Here is a 27,981-nt window from a genome sequence, read left to right as displayed (position 1 = left end):
AACTTCATCAGCTTGATATCACTTTCATATAGGAATTCAGTGTAGAATTTCCTTAAAAACAAAATCGATACGTTGATTCAGCAATTATTTTCAACCCCTTTTACTGGAACTCTTCTCTGTTTCCTCTTGTGGAGGGAGGGACAGAAAGAACTTTCCTAAAGACAGAAATGGCGACTCGAATGCAAGGTTGCATACAAAGGCTGCCACATATGTCAGAACTAAATGGCCAATAAAATAATACACCTAGAAAAGAATTTTATATGTATCACAATGAATATACTGTACATTCATTTATATATTAACCCACTATTTATACACATTAGAGATAAAGAATATTTACCATGAAATAATTGCTATAATAAAGACGGTCGTGAACATGTCCTACGAATATCCACTGTAAATGGGGGTGGATCAGATATGCCATATACGTAAGTCGACTTACAGGAACAAGTGGCTTCCAACTAAGGAGCGAATTTACGAAACCTGAAAAATTATATCAGAGAGAGTACTAAACATAATATTCATTAGTGTTCTACTTTCCTTACTTTCTTATTTAGATTTTATAATTTTTAATAACAAAACAGCATTTTACATAACTGAGGTACATAACCTTGTTATATCTCTGATGTTTTTCTGTACAAAATAAATAAGAAAATAATTGATTATTACAAATACTTAATCGATAGTAGTAAATGATAGCATTGACCGAGTAAAAAATGTTGAAGATCTTACCCCCATATCCTGTGGTACAGCTGAAAGTAATCCACGCTATGCCTAAGGCCCAAATGGTTCTGTGAGTTGATGCGTACAAAGCAGACATTGCTGTAGATGGAATATTGCCTTTGTTCCATGGGTAAACTCCGAATAGTACTACACCGCTGCCTATAAGAGACAGGCTCCATCCTAGAGCTCTTCTTGCCTGAAGTAATAAAAGATGTCGAATGCGGTTACCTCACATATGACAAAACAAAGAATCCTCACTTGGGTGCCTATTAATAAATTATAACTTAAAAAACGCAAAAGTTTGATAGTACCAAAGAACAGCACTCAATGAGAAAACTTTTAAATTTCTTTTCTATACTATTTATTGCATTAAAGTCAAACTTTATCATTTATGAAACTAAAAGTATAATAAATAATAAAATAAGTCGTTCCTAGAGCATAAATAGATATTTCAAATGCATTACTACATGAAAATGAATGCACCTTAGTTTAAAACTATTGAATTCGAAGGATGGTGCCTAGCAGAACACTATGGGAAGGATCTACTAGTATAACTTAACATCAGGGCGTTACTGGAGGAGATCACATTTTTATTTTGTCTGATTTAACTGAAGACTTCAACGTTAAATATCGATTTCATCTCTCCCAGAAGCCCGTGATGAGATATTAGCGAATGACTGCCTACTCTTTCATCCCATAAATATAGATCCATCGTATTGCCATAAAACAACCTCCACTTCTGTAAATCCCTTGAGATATCTGTAGTCTGTACGTTGCAGTGACATTCACACGCAATGTGGTTAAGAAATCATCACGTTTTATACAGGCTTAAGGTTAATAGTTTAGTACAATTCCCTACAGTCTTAAAATAAGTACCACACGAGTCATAAAAGATTTAAAGTAGCCCCAATAAAAAGAACATGATGTGCCCCCTAGGAAATTGTTTCTAATACACAGAATAAGTTTCCTCGTTAAATCAATCAATTTGCAATTACGAAAGAAAACTCACCTTCATAATTTATATTAAAGAAAAGTTATTAAAAATTAAAGAAGTATTCTTTGGGGGTGGTCACATAAATATATAAGTCTTTATAGATGAGAAAGAGACTGGTTGTTCAGAATTGGCACAAGGATAACTAAGACTTTGAGGAGTCAATATATTGTAACTATATATATATAGTATTCTCTGATCGCATTGCTTCTTTGTTGAGTTGGAAAACCCCAGTTTCCAACAGGATAATCTGGAAAACTCGAATTTTCAGTAGAATAAATAATGCAACTGAAATAAGGTGGAAAAATGTTCCAAATCAAAACCAAATAGAAACTGCAATAAAAAGACTTCGAAAAACTACAGGGCACAGATTTTATCTTGACTACAATCGTTAGAAATTTGTTCAATAAAAAGTGGCAAGAAGACTTCTTGCCATTTTTATTGAGCAAATATCAATAAAAATGGCAAGTTACTAATGTTGATGAAATAGAGCCACTGTAAAGTATTTATGGTTTTAATTGTGAATCATTATATCATTGCAGAATACCTACCCGACTGATCCGTGCATGGCTTTCTTTGGCGAGCAGATATCCAAGCAAAAGTCCTACACAGTAAGCTCCAACGTGTGGATAAGGTTTATAGTAAAGATCTGCCTTCATTTGCATCCGGGCACTACAAATATAAGGTGACCAGAATTATGATTGAAATTGCAATGAATTATCTTCTTTACTGAAAAGAAACTAATATTCTTGAATGCAACATATTTCAGAAATCACTGTGTACGCTTGTTTCACATCAATTCCCTCTTAAAATTAATGGTAACCACATCCTCAATAAAGCAGAATAATGGTTAAAAACAAAACAAAAAAATACCGACGTCTATTTGTATAGGCCTATAATAGACGCTGCATACCTAAATTAAGAAAAAAATAAAAATTATATGACAAGAGTTTAAAATCCATTCACTACACAGTGAGAGTATTTTATTATACCATCGAATCTTGGTTTAGCGAATCCAGTAGTGTTAATCTGCAGTGTTTCTACAGCCTCCTCTTTTTTTCGAATAACAGATTTTTTGGTATGGATTATAAATTTACAGAACACTGAATCTACTATGGGAGATCTGGGGGCATTCGGTTGTGCCATTCACTCTGGAGATGATTCCTGATCTACAAATGTTTCCAACAAGACGGCGAAACCGAAGACAAATCTGTACAGTATTTTAAGATCGAATATTCTCTAAAGAACTCTGTCTCCAAGGTCACCAGACCCTACTCTCCTAATTTTTTTTTCTGTGAAAACGGGGGGGGGGGGTTTGGTTGTTCATCAGCAGGACATTTGTGAAAAATCTGCACTCAATTGAATAACTTATTTATTTTCGAATGCAAAATGAATGAGTTCAATGGAAATGTACAATATCGTAGAAATCACATATGTTTTTCTTTCATGGGTTATTTCCATTAAGAGAATTACCAATTAATACACTGTTGCAGTGAAATTGTTGGCAGCATCATGTTGGGGAAAACTTTTGCCGGCCCTTCATTACGTGTATGTATTGCTCATTTCAGTGATCAGAGTGTCTAGAAAAGAAAGAAAGGGGAGCAATTTACCCATGATTGATCGATTGGAAGACACTAGTTATTCCACCGTACCCTCTGAAGGTATTTAAACCAATAAAGTGTAAAACCTTCTAATGGTATATAAGCAAATAAAAGTGGAAAAACCTCTAAAGGTATTAAACCAATATGAGTTACAAGTGCAAGGTATATTAGCATAGAAATAAAATCAAAAGTACATCACAATCCCCTTCCCAGTTTGCTCCAGCAATCATTCCAAGATGGTGGCTGGTTCAACATACCATTCATAGTCATCGCAATACTTTGTTTGACAGTCGGAATACCTTGGTCCGTTTAATGCCGAAACAGCCATGCCAACCAGGAGGGCCACTCGGTATGTCGTGAAGTTGGGGCATTCCACCTTTTCCTAATGTAATCCCAAGATAATGAGGATTTCTTTGGTGGGTCATTGGATGCCCATAAGCTTAAAGTTTTTTATATCTTTGTGGCAATGGGCTTAGGGCGCTACTATTCACAGTAGTTTGAGATTAATAGCAAATCTGTGTTTATTTTGGACTTATTTTACTGTAGTGAAAAGGTTGCTTCTAAAGGCTAAGCTGGCGTTATTTGCAGAGGTAACATTTTCTTGACACTGTGGCAGAAAGATCATTTTTGAACAAAATGGATGCCAGCAGATCCTTTTTGGGGAAATCTATTTCGTTGTTTTCTCCATCTGCTACATATTCCTACAAGGAAAATCTAGAGGTGTCTGTAGGGGAGTAGCACTTCAGTGTTTTCTGTTGCCCAACTAGGCACAGAGTGTTTGCCAATCTGAAGAGGATTCAGGTAGGCCAGATAGAGTTATATGTAGCAGTGTTGTACAGAAAAATTTCTTTCGTTTTTGATTTTAGTTTGAAGCCGTTTACTGTGAAGGTGGCCAGCCGTAGTACTTGATTACATGCTCTTCTCTTTAGTATCAATATTATAAACGCCAAGTGATATTGTACTTGTATATGTTTCTATCTAGATTCCCAAGGATCATCCTACAGTTCGCAGATGTCATTTGCGTTGTAGCTTTTCGGCATAGCCAGTCATGCGTGTTTTGTAGGTTTATGTGTCTAGCATTGTGTAGTATGACTGCCCAAATTAGCAAGCAGAAAATCATCGGGATTTGTTGAACTCTGTACCATAAACATTTGTTGAACTCTGTACCAGGCCACCCACTGGGATGCTGATGTTCCAGAAGGACAGCTGAATAAAAATAAAAAAATTAAACATGAAAGGAAGAAGACAGTTGAGAGGAGGAGAGAGGAGTTATAGTTGGGACTAGACTAGGGTTGAGACAGAAGTGCTTGGTGATGATGCTGGGTTACGGGAAGCAGCCCATTGCAACCTTCGCATGTTGTGAGATAGATTTTCTTTAGCAGGAGCAATTAAAACAGCAGGAGGGAACTCCAGTGCTAGGAACTGCACACTACTCTGCACAGCTCACGTCTGCTGTGTACCACCTCCTGCTCGGCAGTGGCAGGCGTTTACTGCAAGTGTACTGTATGTGTCCCAGAACGTCAGATTTTCAATCTCATCTTTCCAATTGGACCGTGCCATGTTCGGATATTCAGCTGCATTCCTCTAACCCTACTAGACGCACCTGGTCTTGGTCTGTATGCTTAAAATGTTAACTTTTGTGTTCCAAGTCTGTTTCATTTTTTTATATTGCATGTATCAAGTTATGTATCTCAGCAGGAGTGGGAGACAGCAAAAAGTACAGCCAGCAGGAACAGGTAGGAAGGTTAGTGGGAGGGGAGCGGATTTCCTTCCAATTTTAGTTTCAGATAAAACTTTTTCATTCAAGCATTCGTGCATATTTGTTACATCCTCCCTCTCATCTACTCATCCCCAGTCACTCATTCATGCATTCTCTCATTCCCGTTTTATTTTTATTTTTTAATTATAGATTTCTTCCTCGTAAAATTTGTACGTTAATTGGGATGTTACTCTGTATATCCTTTTTTTTCCTCATGCAGCCAATCTTCGGGCTGAGGAGGAATTGTAGATAGTAGTAAATTCTGTAGTGATTAGTTGAGGAGGTTAGTATTCTTTGTTAGTTTCTTTCCCTCCGTCGGGGAGCAGTTTTGTTAGAGGAGGTACTGCGCCTGAAAATCAGAGGTGTCACATTCGAGAATTAACTGGCAACCGAGTTAGCTTTCCCAAATAGTCAAGTTATGTTTCTCTGACTGAGTATTGGGGATGCAGATCCAACCAAGAATGTCGACTGCAGGCAGAACCAAGAATTTGCAAAGAGAGAGAGAGAATGGCGAGCAGCGGGCTGTTCTTCCCATGTTTCCTGTTTATTGTAAAAGTCCAGCTGCGAATTAGTGAACTCAACTATCAAGTCTACACTTTGCCCAGGAGGATTGGGAAAAGGGGTTTGAAGTTGTTCAGGTTGCACGCGACGGAGCCTTTGCATAGTATTTTCTACAGCTGTGAAGGCAGCTAGTACAAGTCATCAAAAGACATGAAAGCAAGTGGGACTTTCTGTATCTGTAAAAAAAACAAAGGAAAAAAATTCATATCTTCCCCGTCGCCAAAAAGTGGCTATCGAATTCTGCTTTGAACCATACCAAACTCTCCCCTCGTCCACTATAGCTGGCAATTTATCCTGATGATTTACTACATGAATAATACTTTACTACAAGAAGGTAACCCGAAAGTAAACTTGATAAGATCCAGCCTTTTGTTCCTCTCTAAAAGTTTGTATTTATGCTCACCCTGGTTCTTTTTTTTTCCAACCAGTGAAAATATACATTCTTCGTTCATTTTACTGATTCCCTTTCGTGGCCTTAGATGCCCCTATTAGGTCTCTCCTAAGTTGTCTAGTCGCTTTGTAGTCCCACTTTCTCAGCCATTTTTCATGGAAATCGATTTTTTTTTTTTTTTTGGCTGGTGCAGCATAAGCCATAGGCTTTCTTGCACCATGCGGCCATTACTAATACTAACTCTGGAGAGATGCTATCAGATCCAAACATCTTGTCTAGCTTCATTTTTTCAGGCACCATTTCCTCAAGAGTAAATTGTATGTCCTCTGTTTTGCTTTAATGTATTTGCAGAACAAAACCCTTTTTGTTGTTTAGTATTAGCAATTGTCATTTGTGAAGCACTTTGGTCAGAAGATGCTTTCTTATTATCAACTGGAATAGGTTTATTAGTTGAACCTGACTTTCTAATGAAGGACCAAGCTTTTCTTCTAGATCGTGTTATATTAGTATTGATCACAACTTCTCCCTTGCCCTCCTTTTGGAGATCCGAATCTCTTGTGGGACTTTACTCCCAAGCTCATAGTTTCTCAGATTCATTAAGGAGGCTTGCATTATTCTTGTAGTATTACAAAGGTACCCGATAAGAGCTCACAACATGGAGGCTATAAGAGATAATCATAATGTTTCGTCAACGTTTTAATTTCTGAGACTCTCAGTGAAAAACTGCAGACTCCTGCTTACCATAATTACTTCAAAAATAGTTTCTTGTTTTTTAAACAGTTAGTTCACTTTTAAATGTGTATCTGTTCCATAATTCGTTTCGAATTTAATGCATATTTTTGTAAAACATTATGTATCTTTTATTTCATATCGTTTGGTTTAATTTGTAAGTTTGTAATGACGTCCTTCACTTGTAACTTGTGCAAATAAACCAGTTCTCTTATCTCCAGTTTAACTTAATTATATATCGACAAGACTTTTATGAGTTAGTACACATCAGCCTTTTATTTCCGCTTGTCTCAGCAACAGTGCAAACCGTTGGCACCAACTTCTGAAATTCGCAAATTGTGTAAGAGAGTAGAATACTTGCCGTATTTTATGGTTTCTTCCTGTTAAGCCATTTATGGTAAGCTGCACTCTCCACTAATTAATGGGTTAACGAGGTCCGCGTCAGAGTGTTTAAAAACCGGCGTCGTTCAAAAAATGAACAGAAATTCCCCATGGCTTTTCCTCCAGCGACAGCCCTGCTCGAGTGAACTTATTACAGTAAGGCTGAATGGTAATGCCAAAAGGCAAATTGTAACTCAACTACTGTCTTTGAATAAGTTAATGGTGGGCGCATCGGCAAAAATGGCCATAGTGCGCCACGACATGAATGTAAACGTTTGCTCCTTCAGTTAACATAAAACTTAGGTAAATGCAATAACAGTAATAAATATTCGCAATTACAGAACCTAAAGGAGTAAATCTTATCAGCAGATAGCGCATATTCTGAGAAACAGCTCTGATACACAGTTTTCCGAAGCCAAAAAGAGAGAAAAATAAATAAAAAAATTAAAGCTAGATTATTTAGATATTGAGATGACTTACTCGTGATCCAAATGGACAAAGAGTTCTGTTGGTGGATAATCTCGAATCCAGGTTAGGGCTGCAGTTAAAAAACTGGAAGCAACGACTAAACAACAGGAAATTATTATTCCCTGCTTAGTTTTCCCTCTGTATATACAAAATAAATAAGGAAAATAAATAAATATAAAATGTCATACAGAATACATGAAAATAATTAAAAATAAGCATGAATACTACAATAAATTGACAAATGTTAAAATAAATATGGATCCATATTTATTTTGAAATGTTCTTTTACTTTAAAATGTTCTTTTATATGGAATAATATAGAAGAACATATTTGATTAGCAATCACATGTGGATTAGATGATTTTTGCTCTCGATATTTTTTCTTTTAATTTTTAAATAACATTGTTGACCCATTTTCTAATACAAAGTTCATTCAGATGAAACTCATAAAACCAACATAATATGCATATTATGGAAAAACTGATAATAAATAATCTTGCGTCAGATTATTGATCGAAGTCTGGCAGAAGCACTGAGTGTCCACATGGCACCATCTGCTGGTGTTATTTGTAAACAGTGGTAGCAGCACCTTTGCAGTTATGAATCAACGAAGAGATGCTATTTGTATTCCAATTGCATGCTCTAGTCAATGACAGGTCTAAGATTGGGCGAATAAGTTTAAGAACGGTTTTGAAAGTGTTGAGAATTCCTTTCGATCCAGTCAAACACACGTCTGGTATCGTGAAACCAAAAGTCAAGACAAAATCGTGCATTACTATTGAAGAAACTGCCATGGCATTCCGTGCTTCTTGAAATATGTGAGCGCGAAGGAAACACCTCAGAACACACACAGTTATCGGAGATGAATCTTAGATGCATTATACACCAGAAAGCGAATGCGCAAGTTCAGAGTCATACAGGCTCACTTCGACCGAAGAGTGTCCGTACCCAGGCATTAGCCAGGAAAGTGATATTCGTTGTATTCTGGGACCATAAAGTGGTTCTGGAACATTATATGGAGCGAGGAGAAACAGTTCGGAATAACAAATACCGTGATGTGCTTCTGAACCACTTAAAGTCTCCAATTCGAAAGAAATGCCGTGGTTTTCTGTCCTAGTGTGTATAGCTGCAACATGATATTTTTCCTCACCATTCATTTTATAGTAACTGAGAGATAGAGAAGATGAAGTTTGGGGTGTTACGGGTGTTACTACATCCTCCACATTCTCCAAACCTAGCTCAATTCATTATAACCTTTTTTGGTCATTAAAAGATGGACTAAGAAGACGTTCCCTCGACAAATAATGAGGTAAAGACTGTGGTGTACGACTGACTTCAACACCAACTACAAAACTTGTTCTCTTGAAGTATCCCGGCATCAGTGCAGCAATGGAAGAAGTGTGTCAATTTGGCTTCCATAAATGTGGCAATGGAAGCTACATTGATAATTGGCATGCATATTTAACTTGTTTGTGAACTGCAACTTTTATTTAGCTTTAGCGGCTTTCATTTGAATGGCCTTTTTATTGTGTGAGATAATTTTAACTTCAATCACTAAGAGCACAAATGGGAACCGGCAATGACCCCTCCTCAGGTACTTACCTAATGAGCGGTATGAGGATAAGAAGAGAGATGATGTGAAACTGCATATCAACAGACAGGAACCAGCTGTGTTGTAAACACTAGAAAACAAAAATGGTGGGACTGCTGTACCTTTTTTTTGGAAAACCTGTATAAATAAATTACGCAAAATATATAAATTAATTAAATATGAGTATGCATTATAGAGTATTAACTGTTTATAGTCGAATGTCAATGTATCTCCAACGGTATTCCTACATATAGAAGGAGAGGAGCAGGGAAATGACCGATTTATAAAGTATAATGAGCATGCTTTTCTCATTTAATAACATATAGGTGGCTTTAACATGCATCTTCCTTTAGGTAAAAAAAAAATCACATAGTTATTAATGACAAAGTCTGTTTTCTCTCTCACACACACACCAATTCACTTATACAGACTTTCGCTCTTAACTAACCTGTTCTGATGGAGTAATGAAATTCTGCAGATATACGATATTCGTCCACCACTTTTCTGCACAGGTATCAGCTAGATGGTCTACGGCCTCGTGCCACAACGGCCCTGACCCCATGAGTGGGATTAAAAGAGTTATACAGATGACCATCATGTACGATGGAGTTAACCTAGGATCAAATATTATCAGCGAGCAAGTTTTTATTTTATTTATAGCCAAGTCCAAACAGTCCTCCTGGGCTGAACAATTAATTCTACAAAAGCAGAGCTTTCGAATATAATTTAAATTATAGTACGCATAAAATCTTCTCACTTATATAATATTATCAACAAATAGAACTATCAAGTATTTTATAATTAATTTTAAACAACACACTGAATTCCTGCCTCTTTAATCTACTCACACAATTACTTAAATTCTATAGCGCTTGGTTTCAACACTTGGATCAAGAGATTTAAGCACTCCTGTGAAGGTAAGGCGTACTCCCATAGTTTAGAGGCAAAGTTGCATTTGATGAAAATAAATAATGAAGATGAAACAGTTTTCAAAATATAGATATGAAATCCGAATATATACTACACCATATCATCATACCCTATTGATAAATATAGAAAAATAACAATATAACAGACAAGATTAAAAAATAAAATAATATATGATAAGCATTATTTTACAATTCAGGCAGATTAGATTATTAAAAAACGAACCTCAGGGGAAATAACTTCTATACCGCGCTCAAGAAGAGATTACAAAACCACCATGTAAAGTTTACATGAAGAATAGCAGCGAGATGGGATTTGTAGAAGTATTTATTAAGGGAATTTGGATCCACAGGGGAGAAAAGGATTAACTGATCGACATGCAATTTGATGAAAAGTTTCAGAATATTCTAAATAGGTCCTGAAGGTCGAAATTGACTGAAGCTCCAATTCCATTTTAGCTAAGTTTCTGTGCGGAACTTGGTGGGGAGCTTCCTGAAACCTTCCCGGGGACCAGCAGAGTACACGCTGAAAAATTTGGCTTGATCTCGCTTTTCCTTCTTGAAGTAATGTCCGAAAATGAAACATTTGCATTTACCTACACAGCACGAGAACGAATTGATTCGATTTTAATTAAATTTGGAATGGCTCGAAAAAAGTTTTCCAAAAGAAATCCAAAATTTAATGAAAATCCATCATTAATGGTTGAGCTGTTATATGAAGATGGACGAATATGACAACAGTTTAGGCATTTGCGATTGAGCCTAGAATGATCACATGCGAGTCCATATTTTTGTCATTTTTGAATTAATGATTAGATTTTTATGCCGATTTTCTGATGTTTCGATGTTGGTTTTCTGGTTAAATGTTTTATGCTCTCATGTATTCCTTTGTACAACTCTGGCCTTCATAAGTCATTAAATATAACAAACAGGTTGTGTAAAATAATACAAGGATAGATTTTAAATGGTATATCACTTTTAAATTGTTATTTAATCTAATTATCGTGATTTAATATTTGCAAAAAAATGTTTAAAAGGAGAATTACAAGTTTACGAACAACTACAATTCATTCAATCATTTTTATATTGAATATTTAATTACAGATTGTGTATATTTCGCAATGATCACAGTAGATGTGGTTGCAATTTGAAATTCGATTGTGTAAGCCCTCATTTAAGCTGCAAAAATAGGCCACAGGTGGTTTTAGTAGGCTGCTAGCGAACCCCGCTACTCAAACTATGAAGGCTATTCTACACAGTTCGAGTAGTAACCGGGTTATTCATTCGTTTCATTAGTGGAGAGTTGTGCGAAGTTTTGAACTGCCGTTTATTTATCAGGCGATTTAATCCACTAAGGTGTTATCAAGCGATATCAAACAAAACTGAGTTTAAAGTTTTGATTTTATGTTGAATCTGAGCGGATAACAAAAGAAAAATTATCAAATTAGTTATTTATCTAAAGATGGGTTCTAATCTTACCTCCAGAAGCGATGAAAGAGAAAGAGAGGCACACTCATCCGGCCGTTGTACATCAAAGTAAACCGTAATGTAACATAAGCTGTCAGGAGTCCACTAGAAATTAATATAACATTTTAGAAAATTGCATAAAGTAAGGAAAATCATTTATAAACTGAACAAGATATTTTACTCTTTAGTTATATATGCATCGTTAATTATACTTAACGAAATGTAATATTTCTTCTAATATTGTGCATCTTTCTTAGCAAAAATTTATTTTTTTTAGCATGTTTAATACCACGAGGCCCTGCATTTCTGTAAGTTGGTGAAACAGGTTACCAGTCTTGATTACACTTTTAATCTTTGATTAAACTATTGCAAAGGAGATTGTTATTAGAGATCAATATAATACAAGAAATAGAGCAACATCACCGAGAGGACAATTTCTTACCTAATAAAGAAAAAAGTATCCACGGCAACTGCACCATTTGAAACTGCTTGGAAAATGAAACTTTTGCTTCCTTCTCTAAAGGCTAGGAGATTTCCTGAAACCAAAACTGATTCATTCAATACTAATTAGAATATCAATGAGTTTTTTCCAAAAATTTATCAGAAGTACTTATTCCTAAGAAGCTTATTAAAAAAAAAATAATTCCATATTTTCCTTCGATAATTTTACTTTTAGGAATTGGTGTCTGCCAACAAAATTCTACCATTGGGAAGAGTACTTATCTTATGGAAACGGCATAATGACGAAAGCCCTATTCAAACTATTCCAAGAGGTTAAAAAAGCATAAATTTTACATCGAAGTAACTCTGTAGATTTTATCCGACTTTAAAATTATTTTTTAGAGAGGTGTAGTCTAAATGAGGAAGCTTTAGAAATGGTTTCAATCTGGCAGTGATTACACCTTTTTAAAGAAAAACTAGTGAATGAACTCTATATGCGATGGCGCATCAATTTAGAGAAGGAATCCGTTTCTATGATTCTCACAAGTCACTGTTTGCAGCCGCAGATAAAATGACGGTTGTCTTTGGCTAAAGTTCACTGACCCAATTAGAATTCGACATTGCGTGATGAAAAGTAGAGGACCTGGCATTTCTTTGGAGCGTTTCCATTTCATCGCATAAACGACTGAACCACGCAAATATGCATGAACGTGATAACACTGCATTTCGCCTGTTGTTATTATTTTAGTAGGGTTTAGAAGGATCAGCAATTAAGGCCATATTGCTCCGTATCTAGTCTCTGTCAATTGCTTATGTTCCGTGGTCGATTTTCTGTTTGCTGAACGAAAAACAGAGTTTCCGGGAGGAAAACACCATGCTACACACGTTTGAGACCGACTAACTAAGCCACGTTGTGAAAAAGACCCATGAAAATTCCTCACGTCATCAACCGGACTCGAACACAGGTTTTTTTTTTCCATCTGGTGAGGTGGAGGACAGCGATTCTACTAACTGTGCTACCACGAGGACCTGCATTTCTGTAAGTTGGTGAAACAGGTTACTAGTCTTGATTACACTTTCAATCTTGAAGCAAAACTTAATTTTATGACAAAATCGCATTCATAAATATGAATTCGGGCACAAGTAGTAGTATCCGCGCAAAAAGGAAAAACAGTAAATAAAATGTAACATAAAAAAAAGGACGTATGAATTCTAACTAAGGGAAAGTGATGAGATCTGGGGAAGAATGTCAACCCAATTGATTTTTTGCTAAAATGGAGTTCGTGTGTCACGTTAATTCTCAATTCGCTTTGTGTGCAAGATGGGATCATGTTAATTCGTTGCAAGACAATTCGGAGCATGACAGTTCGGTGTACGAGACAGTCTGTGTATGACATTTCACTGTATGAGACAACTCTGTGTATGCCAATTTGGTGAAAGACAGGTGGTGGCTACGACAATTCTGTGAATTCTTTGGGAGAATTCGGTGTGTGGCAAAGCAAGACAGAAAATGGAATCTTTTAACAATCCATGCTGCAGTTTATTGATCACGAAACAGTTCTTGATATTTTATATTTTTGATGGAGATTAAAGATTGAGATACAAGAGAACCTTATTCTAATCGCACTTTACTTTCACTTCCGTAATTTGAATTTTTTAGGATATACACATGAGGGGGAGGAGTTTTTCTAGAACCAAAAGCAAAGATCATTAATGTATGCTAAGTGGGTAATGGGCATCTTCTGACGTTCGGTTTGTAACCTGCGCTATAGTGTTTAAGGAAATAAGTTAGTAGTAGGCTAGAAGTGTGGATGGATTAAGGATAGGTGGGTAAGCTTCCTTGGTGATTGTTCAAGGATCCGAGACCCCTACATGGAAAAGCACTCCGGCCCAGTGAGGCGTTTTCACCAGGGCCCCTGGAGGTTCTAGACGCTCCTGACTAGGGGATGGTATGCCAAAAAGACGTTAACATGGAGACGTTAACAAGTTAGCATGGAGGATAATAGTCAAAAGGGTGTTTAATTTTGCACCGAACTACTAAAGTTGTGAGATATCTATATATGTAACGCCTATGAATTGCATAATTGTATTGTTGTTTGCTGCATAAAAACCAGTTCCCAGTTGGGGGAGGGAACCAAGCACCCACCCATAAAAATTTCTCCATTGTGATGGGATTCAAACTACCTCATTTTCCAAAAATTACAAAAATGCTATTTATAATTTTATCCGCGAATTTAACAGGCTAGCATATTTCTTTTCCTTAGTATATATTGTCCCAAGAATGCATCACTGCAGGGATGCTTAAAATTTTAGCATTTAATCATATCCTGGTGAGAGTTAAACTTAACTCTCACCAGGAAAAGTTAAACATAGCATGGTGAGAGTTAAACTTGGAATATACGCAAAAGCAGAGTTCCCTCTACAAAACAAATGTAAATTATTTTAAAAGTATCTTAATAAAAACAACAGCGATTGTATCCCATGACAGGATTTTAGTCTCGTCAGATATTGTGCAATGAAACTGTTTACTATTAAACCAAAGACATTAATAATTACTATTTTATCTTCAGTTGATTATTATAATCACGCATTCCCAGTAAGTTATAAAATGTTATTCACAAAGTTTATACGTTTATTACACCGGTTTACTGTTATTAAGTTAAATCACGCTAGCGTAATATGTTTGTTTCCTTTATTTATTATAAATTACATTCTTACATTTATTCTTCATTTAATACTGGTAATTTTATCATTTTAATCTCCATTTCGCTTGTTATTTACAGAGACCGAAATCAAGTACTGTTAAAATATAATTTTATTTCTACTGTAGATACCATTTAAGCCTCTCAATAATAAACTCCAAGAAATTCGCTGACATTATTCACATATTTATTTATTTTCTATTGAAGTGAATTATTTTAAATATGTAGAATGTCCTTAATTTCATCTAAATATATATCTCTCTTCGTGAATGAGAATAAAACGTGGAGCACTTCTGTACTCGTGATAGCACAGTTTCACCGTCCTTCCACACTGGGTGGAAAAGACCCAAGTTTGAATACCGTCAATGATAGGAGGAATTTTTATGGATCTTTTTCACAATGTGGCTGAGTTAGTCGGTCTCAGGCGAGGGTAGCATCGTTTTTTCTCCCGGAACACACGCAATTTACAGACATATTATATACGGCCCAATATGGCCTAAGTTTCTGATGCGTCTAAAACCCTGCAACTAACATTTCTGAGCATTTCCAATGATCAGAAATATAGTACAGCTGAATGCAGTATTATTGAGATGTGTAAACTCAGAGACCATAGAAATATAATAGCACTTAATAATATGCTGGAACTTCTAAGATAACACCTTGAACATTCCTGATCAATTCGTAATCTCATATTTGAAAACCTCACGTTAGTTAGATATTTTCATTTGTATCAGATAACTCAATGTCTCCCAACAAAACATTCCCTAGATCATGGCAACCCACCAACACCAATCATCACTGCCTGATTCTTTCAAGCCGTGTCCACTATCGTTTCTACTGCCTGCATGGTGCAAAAGAAAACACAATTCGTCAGATTGTCACACCTTTCTTTCCACTCGCGATGTCCCTGGAACCATACAAGTAAAATCTTGGTTGATGGTTAAGTGGGATTAGTCGAGGAAGAATCATCTCGTAGCTGCTATTTTACTCCAACACAGGAAGGTATGCCAAATCTTTAACGCTGCACTATACTTTCTGTTTCAGGAAGGTGGAAAATTTATGTTTGGTACAATTAGCATCACAAAAGCTTAACGCTATTGTAATGAAATCACTGTAAATTGCTCAACTCTTTTAATATGCTAGAAAGATTATTCTGCACCACAAGGGAAAGACTGGGGGATGTCTCGTGTTTCAATGGACGATAACGGTATAATACAACTAATTACAACAAAAATCTTCTGCTTTTCAGCTCCATAAACCGAGAACTGTCTGTAGTCTTATTCAATTTCATATAAATTTTGAACAAATCCTTAAAAGGAGTAATGTAATTTAAAATTCATAAATAACATGCTTCTAATACTCGATAAGCGAGACAGAATACAACGAATTAAATCCGATACTGGAATTAATATGTTTTATGTATTTTAAACTAGGATTGCCGTTAATGTTTTGCTAAAAAGAGCAGCAACCTGATTCAGTACTGTTCGTCAAAATATAATTTTATTTCTAGTGCAGATACTATTTAAGCCTCACGGTAATAAAGCTCCGAGAAATTCACTTACGAAACATTTGTAGATTAACAAATAAGTAGGTGTGGCCGAGGATCACCCAAGCAATGGTAATGCATCGTATTCCATGCAGTGCAGTCAACACACCAGTGGTATTGTGGGTTTCGAACAGTTTCCTCGCATTCGTATAAACGGAAAATGACAGAAGAATCTGAATTGCAGTTCCTGAAAGAAAAAAAAAAAACCATTTTTTATAAAAAGCTCAACTGATTCTTATATAATAATTCAGTACATTTGAACCCTCACAGTACTTTTGAATTCTGTTATCAAGAACATCCAAAATGATCCATGTTCGTGAATTTCAACAATTACAATTGATGTATGTATTAACAATAGATGAAGGAGGACCACTTCAGAAGTTTCCTCTATTGCAGCGCCAACCTGTAATGGTTTGCAGCCTGGAGTATGTTTACTCACTCATAGATCGTAAAGACAAGCGATTGAGTTTCTTGTATACGTCCCTAAACTTTCCTTCAATACGAAACAAACTCCACGCTAGGCGTGAAGTTTTTGTTTCATATTGAAGGAAAGTTTAGGAACGCATGCCCCTCATTTAATAGGCTATAATGCTCGCTTGAAGTTCTCCTTAATAATACATGAAAGTTAATCATGAAAATAAAGTTTAATAAGAATTATTCGATGCCACTAGGTTATACTCTACTTTGCCCTTACCTAAAATTAAAATTCTTTAAACCCGGTGCGAAAACGAATTTTAAATATAAAAAAGTCGGTGGTCGCAAAGCATAATCAATTATTTAGTTGTGAGGAGTGTAAATTATTTTGGGTTAGTTTCTCACTACATAAAGCTCTCCCCCAACTCCGATAAGCAAATCAATTGTACTAGCTTTCTAATAAACCTTACTCAATTGTGGTTTTAATCCATTGATTTATTTAAATGTTTGAAATGCAATGATTCAGTGACTAGTGCTTGTCCCGTTCATTATCATTACAGTAATATTTGTCATTATCCGTTTCGGCTTTATCGACGGGCACTAGTTTAAATTTATTCGTAATTGGCTTGTAAATTAGCCATTTTTGGCCTTTTGATTAATGCATTCTGAATTATCAGTTGCGTAATCCTGATGATTTAGACACCCTTATCCTTAATTTTGTTCCTTCCATATCTTCATAATTTTTCTATATCTGGTTTCCGTTATATTCGAATCTCGCTGAGCTTACCCAATCTCTGATCTAATAATTACTCAGAATTTAATTTTCATTCATAATTTATCATATACATCTTTCAATTTCACCAAAGCCTTGACGATTTTTTGTCCCATTTTTGTTGGTAGTATTACAGAGAGGAGGCCAGAATGACTCTCTATAAGATGATGGTTCGACCACACTTGGAGTAATGTATCGACGTCTGGAGGCCACATTTAAAGAAATATGTAGAACTTGTGAATAAGGAGCAAAGAAGGGCCACTAGATAGTGGCAAGCATTATCCCTACGAGAAATGGCTTAGAAGATGTGGTCTGCAGACTTAGCAACTAGACACCTTGCGGGGGTGGATTTATTGAGATGTATAACGTTCTGAGAGGAGTTAGTATAATGAATGAGGGAGAAATATTCACACTGGTGAGTGAGACCGAAGGGCACAATTATAAAGTCTTGGTGAAGAATGAAGTTGAAGTTAACCTTCGGGCAGCGTGTTGTGGAACGCTGGAATGAGTTTACTGCAAGGTCGCCAAGGTGGAAAGTTTGCTAAAATTCAAGGAGGAATTGGATAGGCACTTTTTGACGATGGATTCATATGAGCCAGCATTTTTTTAAAAGACTAAGTGCGCTTTCCTGCATCATTGTACATATTAGTATTAATGTTTCCTTCATTTTCGGAACACACTACCTTCCAAAACTTCTCATTATGTTCACAAAACACAACCATTCGATGCTGCTCTTTCACGCAACGTTGCAAAGAAGATTAGTAAACATAGCCAGTAGTAACTAGACACCTTGGGAAGGGGATTTCATTGAAGTGTATACAGGATAAAAATAATTACTGGAGCATTTAACTTATAATCAAATTCCATACTGCCCGCATGGGCTTTTCCAATTTGTTTCTTCTCTTCATATGAGAGTAACAGCACAGCAAATTGTTATACAGCACCGATGACAGTAAAGGGATTGAATAGATTAGTTTCACGGCACATTACAGTTGCTCTATTACACATTGTGCTGTAATTGTAATCCATTGTCCACCACCCTGTATGTAAGAGAGATATAAAAGTTTCCCGCACATAAGAAACATAACAAAACCTTACCTTGAACAGATTCTTTAACAGAAATGGCAGGAAAGTCATCTGCACTTACTTTTCCTTCCTAAAACAGGAAAGCTACTCCGGCCTGATTGGTGGAAATTGAGGTAGATATCGATGACGGTTCCACTGATGAGTAGAATTGCTAATACCATCAATAAGAATCTGTAAAAATTAAGTAATAATTAGAAACAAAAATATAGAGTTAACATATATACATTAAATTAACATAAATTTAATTTGATTTTAATTTACATCTAGACCAATGATTTCCATCATATACGAAGTGATAATACAAGGTAAAAGAAATATTGCTGAAAACTTGTTAAGTTCATATGGGAATGATGGTTCAGAGGAGACATATCTACAAAGAGTATCATTATTCTCACCGTATATTTAGTGTTCCACCATAATTCCAAGCCTGTTCAGTCAATTCTCTTCCTTCATTCTCTCAATAGATGGATTCTTTTCCTTACAATCTTGTCCTGCCTTTTCTATGCCTCCTTACACATCGTCTTTTCCTCGCTCTTTCTTCAAGGTCTCCTACCAACTACGTTACATTTTGTAAAAATATCAACCTGTCGTCATTCCTGAGGGTAGCAGAAGGAAATAATAGTGCTCTTACACTCCAGGCATAGATAAATTGAGCGAGCGAGCGCATCGGATAGTAAAAGGAACATGTTAAAATTGAACCAAAACAGTTCAACACGGGGATCAAGTGGGCTTATTACAAATGTATTGTGTAGTCTGTATTGAAATGAAATTCGTTAGAAATTATACATTTTAAAAAAGATATATATACGTGAAGTTGCCCAATGTTAGTTAGTCAGAAATAAACTATAGCACAATATATATATGTAAAGACTAAACTTTATTTGCTAAATAATTATAAGCAGTGAAACTACAAATTCTGGGACCCTTCGAGAAATTCACGAACCTGTACTCTTTAACAACCAGTCCCAACCAACCATCCGTGCCACCTTTATTCTGGCACGCCATAGCCTTAGTCTCTTTTGCGCCAATAAAATCCAAACAAAACCCCCTTTATCCTTCTGTCCAACACCGCGGTGGAGGATTTGACATTATGGTAGCTTCGCCATTAATGCTTATGTAATTTTTTTTTATCAAAGCTGATGCTTAGAGTACCATTTTTACTTAATGATATATTTTCTTTGAAAAACTTTTGTCGTATTATAAGGAGTCTTTTTTGAACATATTTCAACACACTGCTAATTTTTACATAATTATCAACTTGAGTTTTTCAACAAAAACACAAATTGGATGAGATGAATAAAATTTCGAATTAGGTAGGGAGCTAAAGGATTCACACGCGTTTTTCATCCTGTTCAACAAATCACAAGCAACAGCCCAAACTAATGGTGAAAACGAAGAATCTTCTTCAATGCAGTTTTAAATAACTACGAAACTGGGTTAATTAAAAGGCTGTCAATTAAAATTTCTTCGAAAAATCTAATTCGAAACACTCACCTATATCTTCTAGTCTTAAACACTGTAAGCCGAATACGCGCCTTAAAAATTTACCAATAATGGAGTTTGGGTCTTCGTACAAATTTTTCATTTTTAAATTCGCTAAAACTGTCTTACAGTAAATGGAATCGACAGCTCAATGTATTCCGAAACACTTTAATCAAATATGTCTCAGCGTTTTGGAGAGCAACAGAAGCAATGTCCATTTTTAAATAATGGATTTTAAAATTGATTAATAAAAGAATGGTTCAAAAGGGAAGAGTACTGTCGTATAAACGCCATCAGCAATTTATAAAAACAATCAGAAAAGCACAAAAAATGCCTTTGCCTTAATCTCTCTGTCATTAATAAGAATAAAAGGTTTAACACATTCCATTTCAGACAAACGTTGGGATACCTCTTGATATTTAGAAAGAGGCGGAAAAGCAGAACTATTTTTATTGACAAGTTGAATGTCGCACTTTGTTAAATTTGATGCAAATTTTTAAAAAATAAGTGTTGATGGTCTCTCCAACAAATCGTCAACAGCTGTTCTCTTGAATAGCTGCCATAAAAGTAATCCCGAAATTGTGAAAGCTATAATTTGGAGAAAAAAACTTCCCACACTACATTCACAACTCACATAACCATTTGATGAAACGTTAATCATCTAGATTTTAATTATTATAAAAGCAAATTTGTCCTTTCACACTGACAGCACAATTTAAGTGCCACGTTTTCCATTTTGATACATACAGAGAAGGTAGTTGATTATGATGTCGTTGTTTCAAAATTGAACTGCCAAAATTTGAGTAAGTAGATATTGACTGAATTGGTCTGTAGAATTAAAGATACGATGATGACTGGTACAAGAAAAAAGAGAGTAAACCCAGTAGGTCCCTTAATTGGTTTTAGTCCACAGCAAGCCCGGAAAAAATGGAAGATGAGCTGAACAGATGTCTCTCATCGATATTTATCAAAAGCAGACTTGAATTCCTGGGGAACGTTATTGAGTCAGATTTCTGTAAATGAGTGATATAACGATCTCAGAGATGCGTTTGTTAAAAAGCTATTGAGCTATTTGGATTTTACAGTAATATAAATTATTACTGTAAAATCCAAAAATAAAGTACATTTCTCATTCAGCAAACGGGGATAGAAAACGAGGCTTGAAGGGTGGACAATACATAGTAATTTATAATTAATAATGCCGCATGTGTGTGTGAGTATATTAAACTGTTAAGAATGTTAATGAGAGCGTCATTAGACTAAAATGAATTGGGTAACTATAGGCTAATTAGTTTGATTTCAGTGATAGGGAAGATCACAGAATCTATGGTTAAAAATGCAATTCAGAAACATCACGACAAGAATGCTATCTTGAATATTTCCCAGCATGGCTTTGTTTAGCAAATTATTCATACCTGACCAATCTAGTGTATTACTGTGACGTAGTCATAAAACTTTTGGATGCAGGTAACGATTTTGATATTGTATACATACAGTTTAGTTGTGATACCATCCCTCATAGACGGCTGCTATATAAACTGAAAGAAGTTGGAATCGTTGATAATTTCCGATGCTCATTGCAGGCTGGCGAAAAGATAGGTGGTAGAAAGGTGGCAGGTGAGGTGAAATTGGTCATAAATGGCGAGTCCTCAAGGTGAACTAATAAAATGAGTGAGATCTTTCAAGAACCGATATTGGTTCTTGAAAGCAACTAAAAGTTTGATGCTTCTAAATATAAGATTATGCATTTCACGAACAGAAGCCTTGGAGTCACTTATAAGTCAGAGTGAGAGAAGTTAAAAGTGGTTGAAGTCGAAAAAGACTTAGGTGTTACGATTCAATGTGACATGAAATATTCTGTGTGCAGGGTAAACAGGAAGGCACGTGGTGTCTTGTCGAGAACTTATAGGGCCTTTGATAGTGGGGGAGAAGGATGTCATTACCCCTTCATATAAGACGATGGTTAGACTGCATTTCGAATATACTGTATTGTATTCAAGTCTGAGGAACGCACTACAAATGACATCAAGCACCTGGAGAGATTTTAAAGAAGGGCGACTATATTAGTGATGAATGCAGATCAATGAATGCATGAAGAACGGCATAGAAAGTGTGGACCAGAGTTTGAATAGACATGCAAGAGATCTGAGTGAGGTGTATAAAGCGCTGAAGGGGTTGAGTAAAACAAACAAAGAAGGACAGTCTCTTATTCCTTGTGTAAGAGAAACATGAACAAGGGGGCATAACTATGAAATCTTAAGGAATTACAGAAGACTGGATCTCATGAAACTGATCTATGGGCAGCGGGTTGGTGAACGTGAGAATACATTTACTCCAGAAGTGGCAGAGGCAGTTTGTTTAGCTAAGTTCAAAATCGGAATTGGATGACTACCTTATGGGAATATTCCCATGTCATCTTGCGAAATATGCAAGCTACCATTTAATGCACTAAATTTACAGATATGCTATGGTGGCTCTTCATATCCTCTGTCTCTCGCAAATTCAAAATAACAACAAGAAATCGCTTCGAATTTCTCCAAGGTCAGCATTTTCTTGAGAATTTTTAACTATATTTTATTTTAAATATACCTCTCGCAATTAAATGAATTATATTTTAAGAGGCGGTGGCATTTCATTTCCTAACCCCTCTTATACCTAAACAGCAAACGAAAGTTAATGTTGATTTAAAATTGAAAATATCCTTTAGAGTTAATATATCTAGTCAACTCACATAACAAACATTTGTCCACTGCTAACGTTTTGACTAGTCTTCACTTCACAAGTGACCGTTGCTGTAAGGTCCAAGCGATTTACAACTGTAAAAGTAAACGACAAATCAGGATAAATTATTACTGTAAAATCCAAAAATAAAGTACATTTCTCATTCAGCAATGGGTATCCTATTAACTTCAAGCTTACAGATAGATGTCTGAAAATTATTTTCAGAGTCATAAGAAAGTTCAATTGATCTTACTTTATAAATCATATTTGTTTATTTAATTATGTACAGGGATTTGAATTCGCTTTAAATATAGCATTTATTTGATGCCCATAATCCTCAGTAGATATGGGATGATGCTAAACCAACTCAAGGTGGCGGGTCCATCGGATCTGAAAAACAGGGATCCGAACTAACAGAAACTTCAGAATATAAATCAAAGTGATTTACAAGACTTAATTATTGATGCCTGTGGCTTATAACTTTGAAGAAGAGGTGTGTGAAGTATGTTCCAAACACCTCTCCTCTTGCTTCGGATTGCCTTTTATCTCCAAACCATCCCCGTTGGTTCGAAATTTCGTTAATGAAGTTTAAATTTAAAAAAAGTCTTCTACTATCTGTTCTATACCCAAACCCCACAAGATTCTGTTTTATGTTATAACCCCTACAACTCACCATCGAGCTCTCCTCCACTGAAAGGTGAGGCACCCTCCCCACCTTGGTTCGAATCTCCATTATCTCTCACTTCTTTCCCTTTGTTTACAACACCTCGAGCCCTGATGGTTTAGATCATACTGTCTCCTCCCTTTTCCACTGTCTTTGTCAGAATTTCCAAAAGAACCCATCCCTTAGTTCGTTTCTTCCATGGTTGACACCCTTCAGATCCCCACTGCTACCCCCCTTTGATTTATATTCCTATGCACCTGTTGCTTTTGATCTCTAGGTTCAGATCCCATGAATTGTGACCATGAATTGGTTTATAACGAATACATATATACTATCATCTACTCAGTTAATTTATTAAATATTCAAGAAAGAAAGATAAAGTTAAAAGAAAAACGGAAAATGTTCGTTTTACATTAAAATGTTTACCATCACGCATTTTCTGAAGTAACTGGATAAATTTTAAATTAATTAACTTTTCTATGAACTGAAACTTATGAAAATCAATTCAATTTCACTCAACTACAATTATCAACCATTAGAAGTTAAAAGAAGGACTCGCGTTAACCAACTTATATCTGCCATTTTTTGCACGTCATCCTGAGAGCACGTAGATGGAATACACAGACTCCAACGGAAAGGAACAGTGTAAAACACATGGGCGAAACTGGTGAGAAATCCTACACCCTGCAAATATACACGAAGATTGCATTATTGCACTATTATCTTTATAAATTGCAATAAATACATAAATAAAATAAAATAAAATGAAAAGATAAATAAAAAGTAACGTTTTTCTCAGCATTTAATTTTAATTTCATTCAATTGAAGTAATCGTATGCGGTTAGGCATACAATTACTTCAACCCCATGTGATACGTAAGTAATGGAGATATTTCAGTATAATAATTTTTATTAAAATGAGTAGGTCCCTTGTCAATATTACTAAACCAGTTGTACAAATGTTCTGCAGAAATATTGGGGACATTGGAATATCTCCTAAGTCCACAATATTCTGACAGTTACTGGTGAATACTAGACGAGTCCTTCCTTAGAGAGACTTTGTGGAGTTGTCCTTCACTATACTTAGGCAGTACTAGATGGAGATGATGGAATAAAATTTCTCCTTGACATTAACGCTGGTGTTAGACAAGGTGATGCACTCTCTACTGCGTTATTTAACTTGGTTTTGGAGGCGGCTGTCAGAAAATTAAAAGTGACTGGACATATAGGCACAAAGACAGTGCAGGTCTTCTGTGCATGTGCTGATGACATTGCTGTTATCAGCAGGACTAAATGAGCAATGGAGGCAACAATGGCCAGGTTGGATAGTGAAGTCAAAAGAGGACTCAGGATAAATTAAGTAAAGACAAAATATATGGAAGTCCAGAGAACGGCAGATAACCTTGAGAATTTAAGAACCAGTGTCTTCTCATTTGAGCATGTTCAGAACTTTGCCTACCTAGGTTCGCAGATAAATCAATTCAACTCTATTACTAGTGGAAATAGGTTATCTATGCGCATGAAAAATAATTGAAGTGCAGAGTACTGAACAGACATTTAAAATTAAGAATATACAAACCTCATAAGGCCAGTTGTTTTATATGGAACTTGCTAACGAGTAAAGATGAGCAGTTGTTGAGAGTGTTCGAGCGTAGAATTTTACGAAAAGTTTTTGGGCCCGTACAAGATGTCGATGGATCCTGGAGGATCAGAATGAATAATGAACTTGACCATCTTATTCAGGGTGTGGACATAGTCGGATTTATGAAGGGTCAGAGACTTGCCTGGTTGGGACATGTTATTAGAATGGATGATAGCAGAACAATTAAGAGTGTAATGAAATAGAAACCTACAGGGAAGAGGGCGAGAGGAAGACCACGAAAAATATGGATGAATGATGTAGTAAAGGACTTAAGGACCATGAGAATAAGAAGTTGGACTTTTGAGAGAGGCTAAGACCCGTCCTGGGTTATAATGCCAGAAGAAGAATAACTCAACAGTATGCATTTCTTTGCACTCGCATACTATGTAATATGGCACAAGTGATTGCTCTGTTCTTTTTATTTGAGTTTCCAGATATTGCTGCAATAATATAGACTTAACCTCCAGTATTTTCGTATGGGATGCGTGTTCAAGTCTTCGGAAACGATTGGCACCATATCCACTTTGATTTTCCACCATCAAGCACAGAAGTATACGCTCTTTGAGAGCCCGTGGTCGAAGCTCATATGACTGCCAAATCCGGTAATGTTCTTGTATCTCTCTATCTTGTGAATTTATGTGACTTTATGTGTGGTTGTTCGGAAATATGAACAACCACACACAGTATAGAAAGGAATGAATAATTGCAAGCATGCTTTCCTGGTTAGTTGGATTCCAAAATGGATTTCTCTCACAGTTTTATTTGAACATCCCTTTATAAAGCTTTGATAAAAATCGAAGATTTAAAAAGTGCTAAGTTGATTGATTATTCATTTGACTAAAGTAGGGCAATAGCTATTTTCAATAACTACCAAATATTAAAATCATTAAATATCAGACTATCTATGATCTACATTCTCCAAAATTATAAGCGGAGACTTGCAAGTTTCATAATAACTTACCGTGTCCTTAAGAGGAAAATCTTTAACTTCTTTCAGCGTATGGAACATAGTATAGAATCTGGGTTTCGGAGGCATGGGTGGAACGATATTAACACTACAAAATTGGCCTTTAAAAGGAATACTGTTAGAAGTTATTTCCACGCATTGATCATAGGCTCCAAAGTCAGACATACCAGCCTCTAGAATACCGGTTGGTATTTTAGATGAAGAATCGAGCACTTAAAATATAATTCCAAACATTAGTACTATAAAATTTAAAAAACTAAAGAACATTAATACAAATTATCAAAAAACGTTATCCTACACCAAGCAGAAGATTGTAATTAAAACTCAATGATCTCGTAATTTAGTAAAGTTGCTTCTAAAAGCAATTCATAATTCGTTTCGGAATTTAACTGTTTTCCTTACATTACCCTTTTGGTTTGCTAAATAATAATGCATTTCGGAGAAAACTAGTTAAACTAATATTACTTAAGACTGCATTAGGTGTTTTTTTTCCACGTGCTTTTTCCTAACAACATTTTTGCAGCCTTATATTTCCATTAATCAGCTAAGGCCATTTAGAAACACACAATTAGTAGTAAAATGTTGTTAGACTAACTCTTTTTACGATTTTTCCCTTCTAAGTATCAAGGAACATTACAAAAGCACGTTAAGAATCATAATTGGATATGGAGTAAGAAATATATATATAAAAAAAGGATATATCAAAAAAGGAAATATTGGAGAAATAAATGATGAATATGAATAATTTCCGGTATGTAATTTGCAGAAGAACTTGTTATGCCATAGCGCGTGATACATGAACATAAATGTTTTTTTCCTAAAAAGGAAATAACTCTTCAACATCAGTTGTTTTAGATGTCTTGTGTTTTTGCCTGGCCATTTTGAATTATTTCCTACAATTAAAAGATATAAAACTGTCTCTGACACATATTCATACGTACAATAATATTTATAACGTGTACAGTTTAAAAATTACTCATTCTATCATTCCGGTGCTTAGATTCCAACCTGAGTATTATATAACTCTAGAAATATCAGTAAAAGGCAAGCCACAGACAATGTTCCTTCCCCCAGAATTCCATTAATGATGGCTTATATGCGATATATTAAAGGTATAATTGTTAAAAATATATTGTCAAATACAAGAGGAAAGGCCTTCATTTTCTCAACGGAATTAGCAAGGCCTAGGTACAATTTGGTAAATCTCCAAAGAAGCCCTAAAGGAAATGTCCAAGGATCTAATTCCAGCATCAAAATTATATATTGCTGTGCTCAGTTTGTGCCTAGGCAACTAAGGCCATGAACCATCAGTATATTGTATCTGTGACATAGCAGTGGGTCTCGCACATCGATATTACCATTTTTAAAATTCTTATAAAAATTAAAGAGAGGGGCGAAGAATACTTTACCGCGGGAAGGTCCCCTCATCCCTCTAAGGGCAGCTATGTTTATATAGTGTTCTAACATGACTCATATTCTCATAATTTCATAAACTAGTAGTTATCAACAGAGATTCTGAAGAGTTTCCAAACTAAGGATACTCACACATTCTTGGTTGACGTAGGTTTCAAGGGAATTCCAATGAATATGAAATGTTCGTTTAACAATTTAGCATTCCAGAAAAATGCAAAATGGTTAACACATTACTGTTTAATAGTTTTAAATTTTCTGATTCTGAATTAACCGATTCCCATACACACGTTCGGTGTTAAAAAGATAACAGCGTATGCTTTTTATTATATATTTAAAATAATGAGTAACCTATTACTACAATAACATCTACATTATCAGAATCAAAACAAAAAATTTCATACTCACTTTTGACAGCCCATGTTTTAGCTTGTTTTAAATCTTTGACGAAGAAGTTCAAACTTTCTTTACAAGAACTTGATATATTCATTTTCGTTTCTAATTGTTTAAATGTAGGCTGTAAATATTTTATAAGTATATCCAACCC

At 35.5% G+C, this 27,981-nt stretch overlaps 1 protein-coding gene across 1 annotated transcript; it reads right to left on the bottom strand.

Annotated features, from left to right (window-relative positions):
* Window positions 1-58: 58 nt before the first annotated feature.
* Window positions 59-27,924, bottom strand: LOC150089420 (nose resistant to fluoxetine protein 6-like). The gene is made up of 15 exons (XM_090389977.1): window positions 27,843-27,924; window positions 26,019-26,236; window positions 23,986-24,100; window positions 22,763-22,847; window positions 18,611-18,720; window positions 16,294-16,464; window positions 12,031-12,151; window positions 11,601-11,693; window positions 9,644-9,809; window positions 9,207-9,286; window positions 7,617-7,742; window positions 2,266-2,386; window positions 733-919; window positions 341-483; window positions 59-243 (listed from the first exon to the last, which is right to left on the bottom strand). Exons 1-15 carry the CDS (start codon window positions 27,922-27,924, stop codon window positions 91-93), a joined length of 1,971 nt encoding a protein of 656 aa, XP_090246103.1. The 3' UTR covers window positions 59-90.
* Between the last annotated feature and the right edge of the window lie 57 nt (window positions 27,925-27,981).

The sequence above is a fragment of the Mastigoproctus giganteus genome, chromosome 2, assembly GCF_048544385.1.
Source record: "Mastigoproctus giganteus isolate SK-2022 chromosome 2, ASM4854438v1, whole genome shotgun sequence".
NCBI lineage: Eukaryota > Metazoa > Arthropoda > Arachnida > Uropygi > Thelyphonidae > Mastigoproctus > Mastigoproctus giganteus.
The sequence above is the reverse complement of the archived record's forward strand: the minus strand, read 5'-3'. Positions and strand labels throughout refer to the sequence as shown.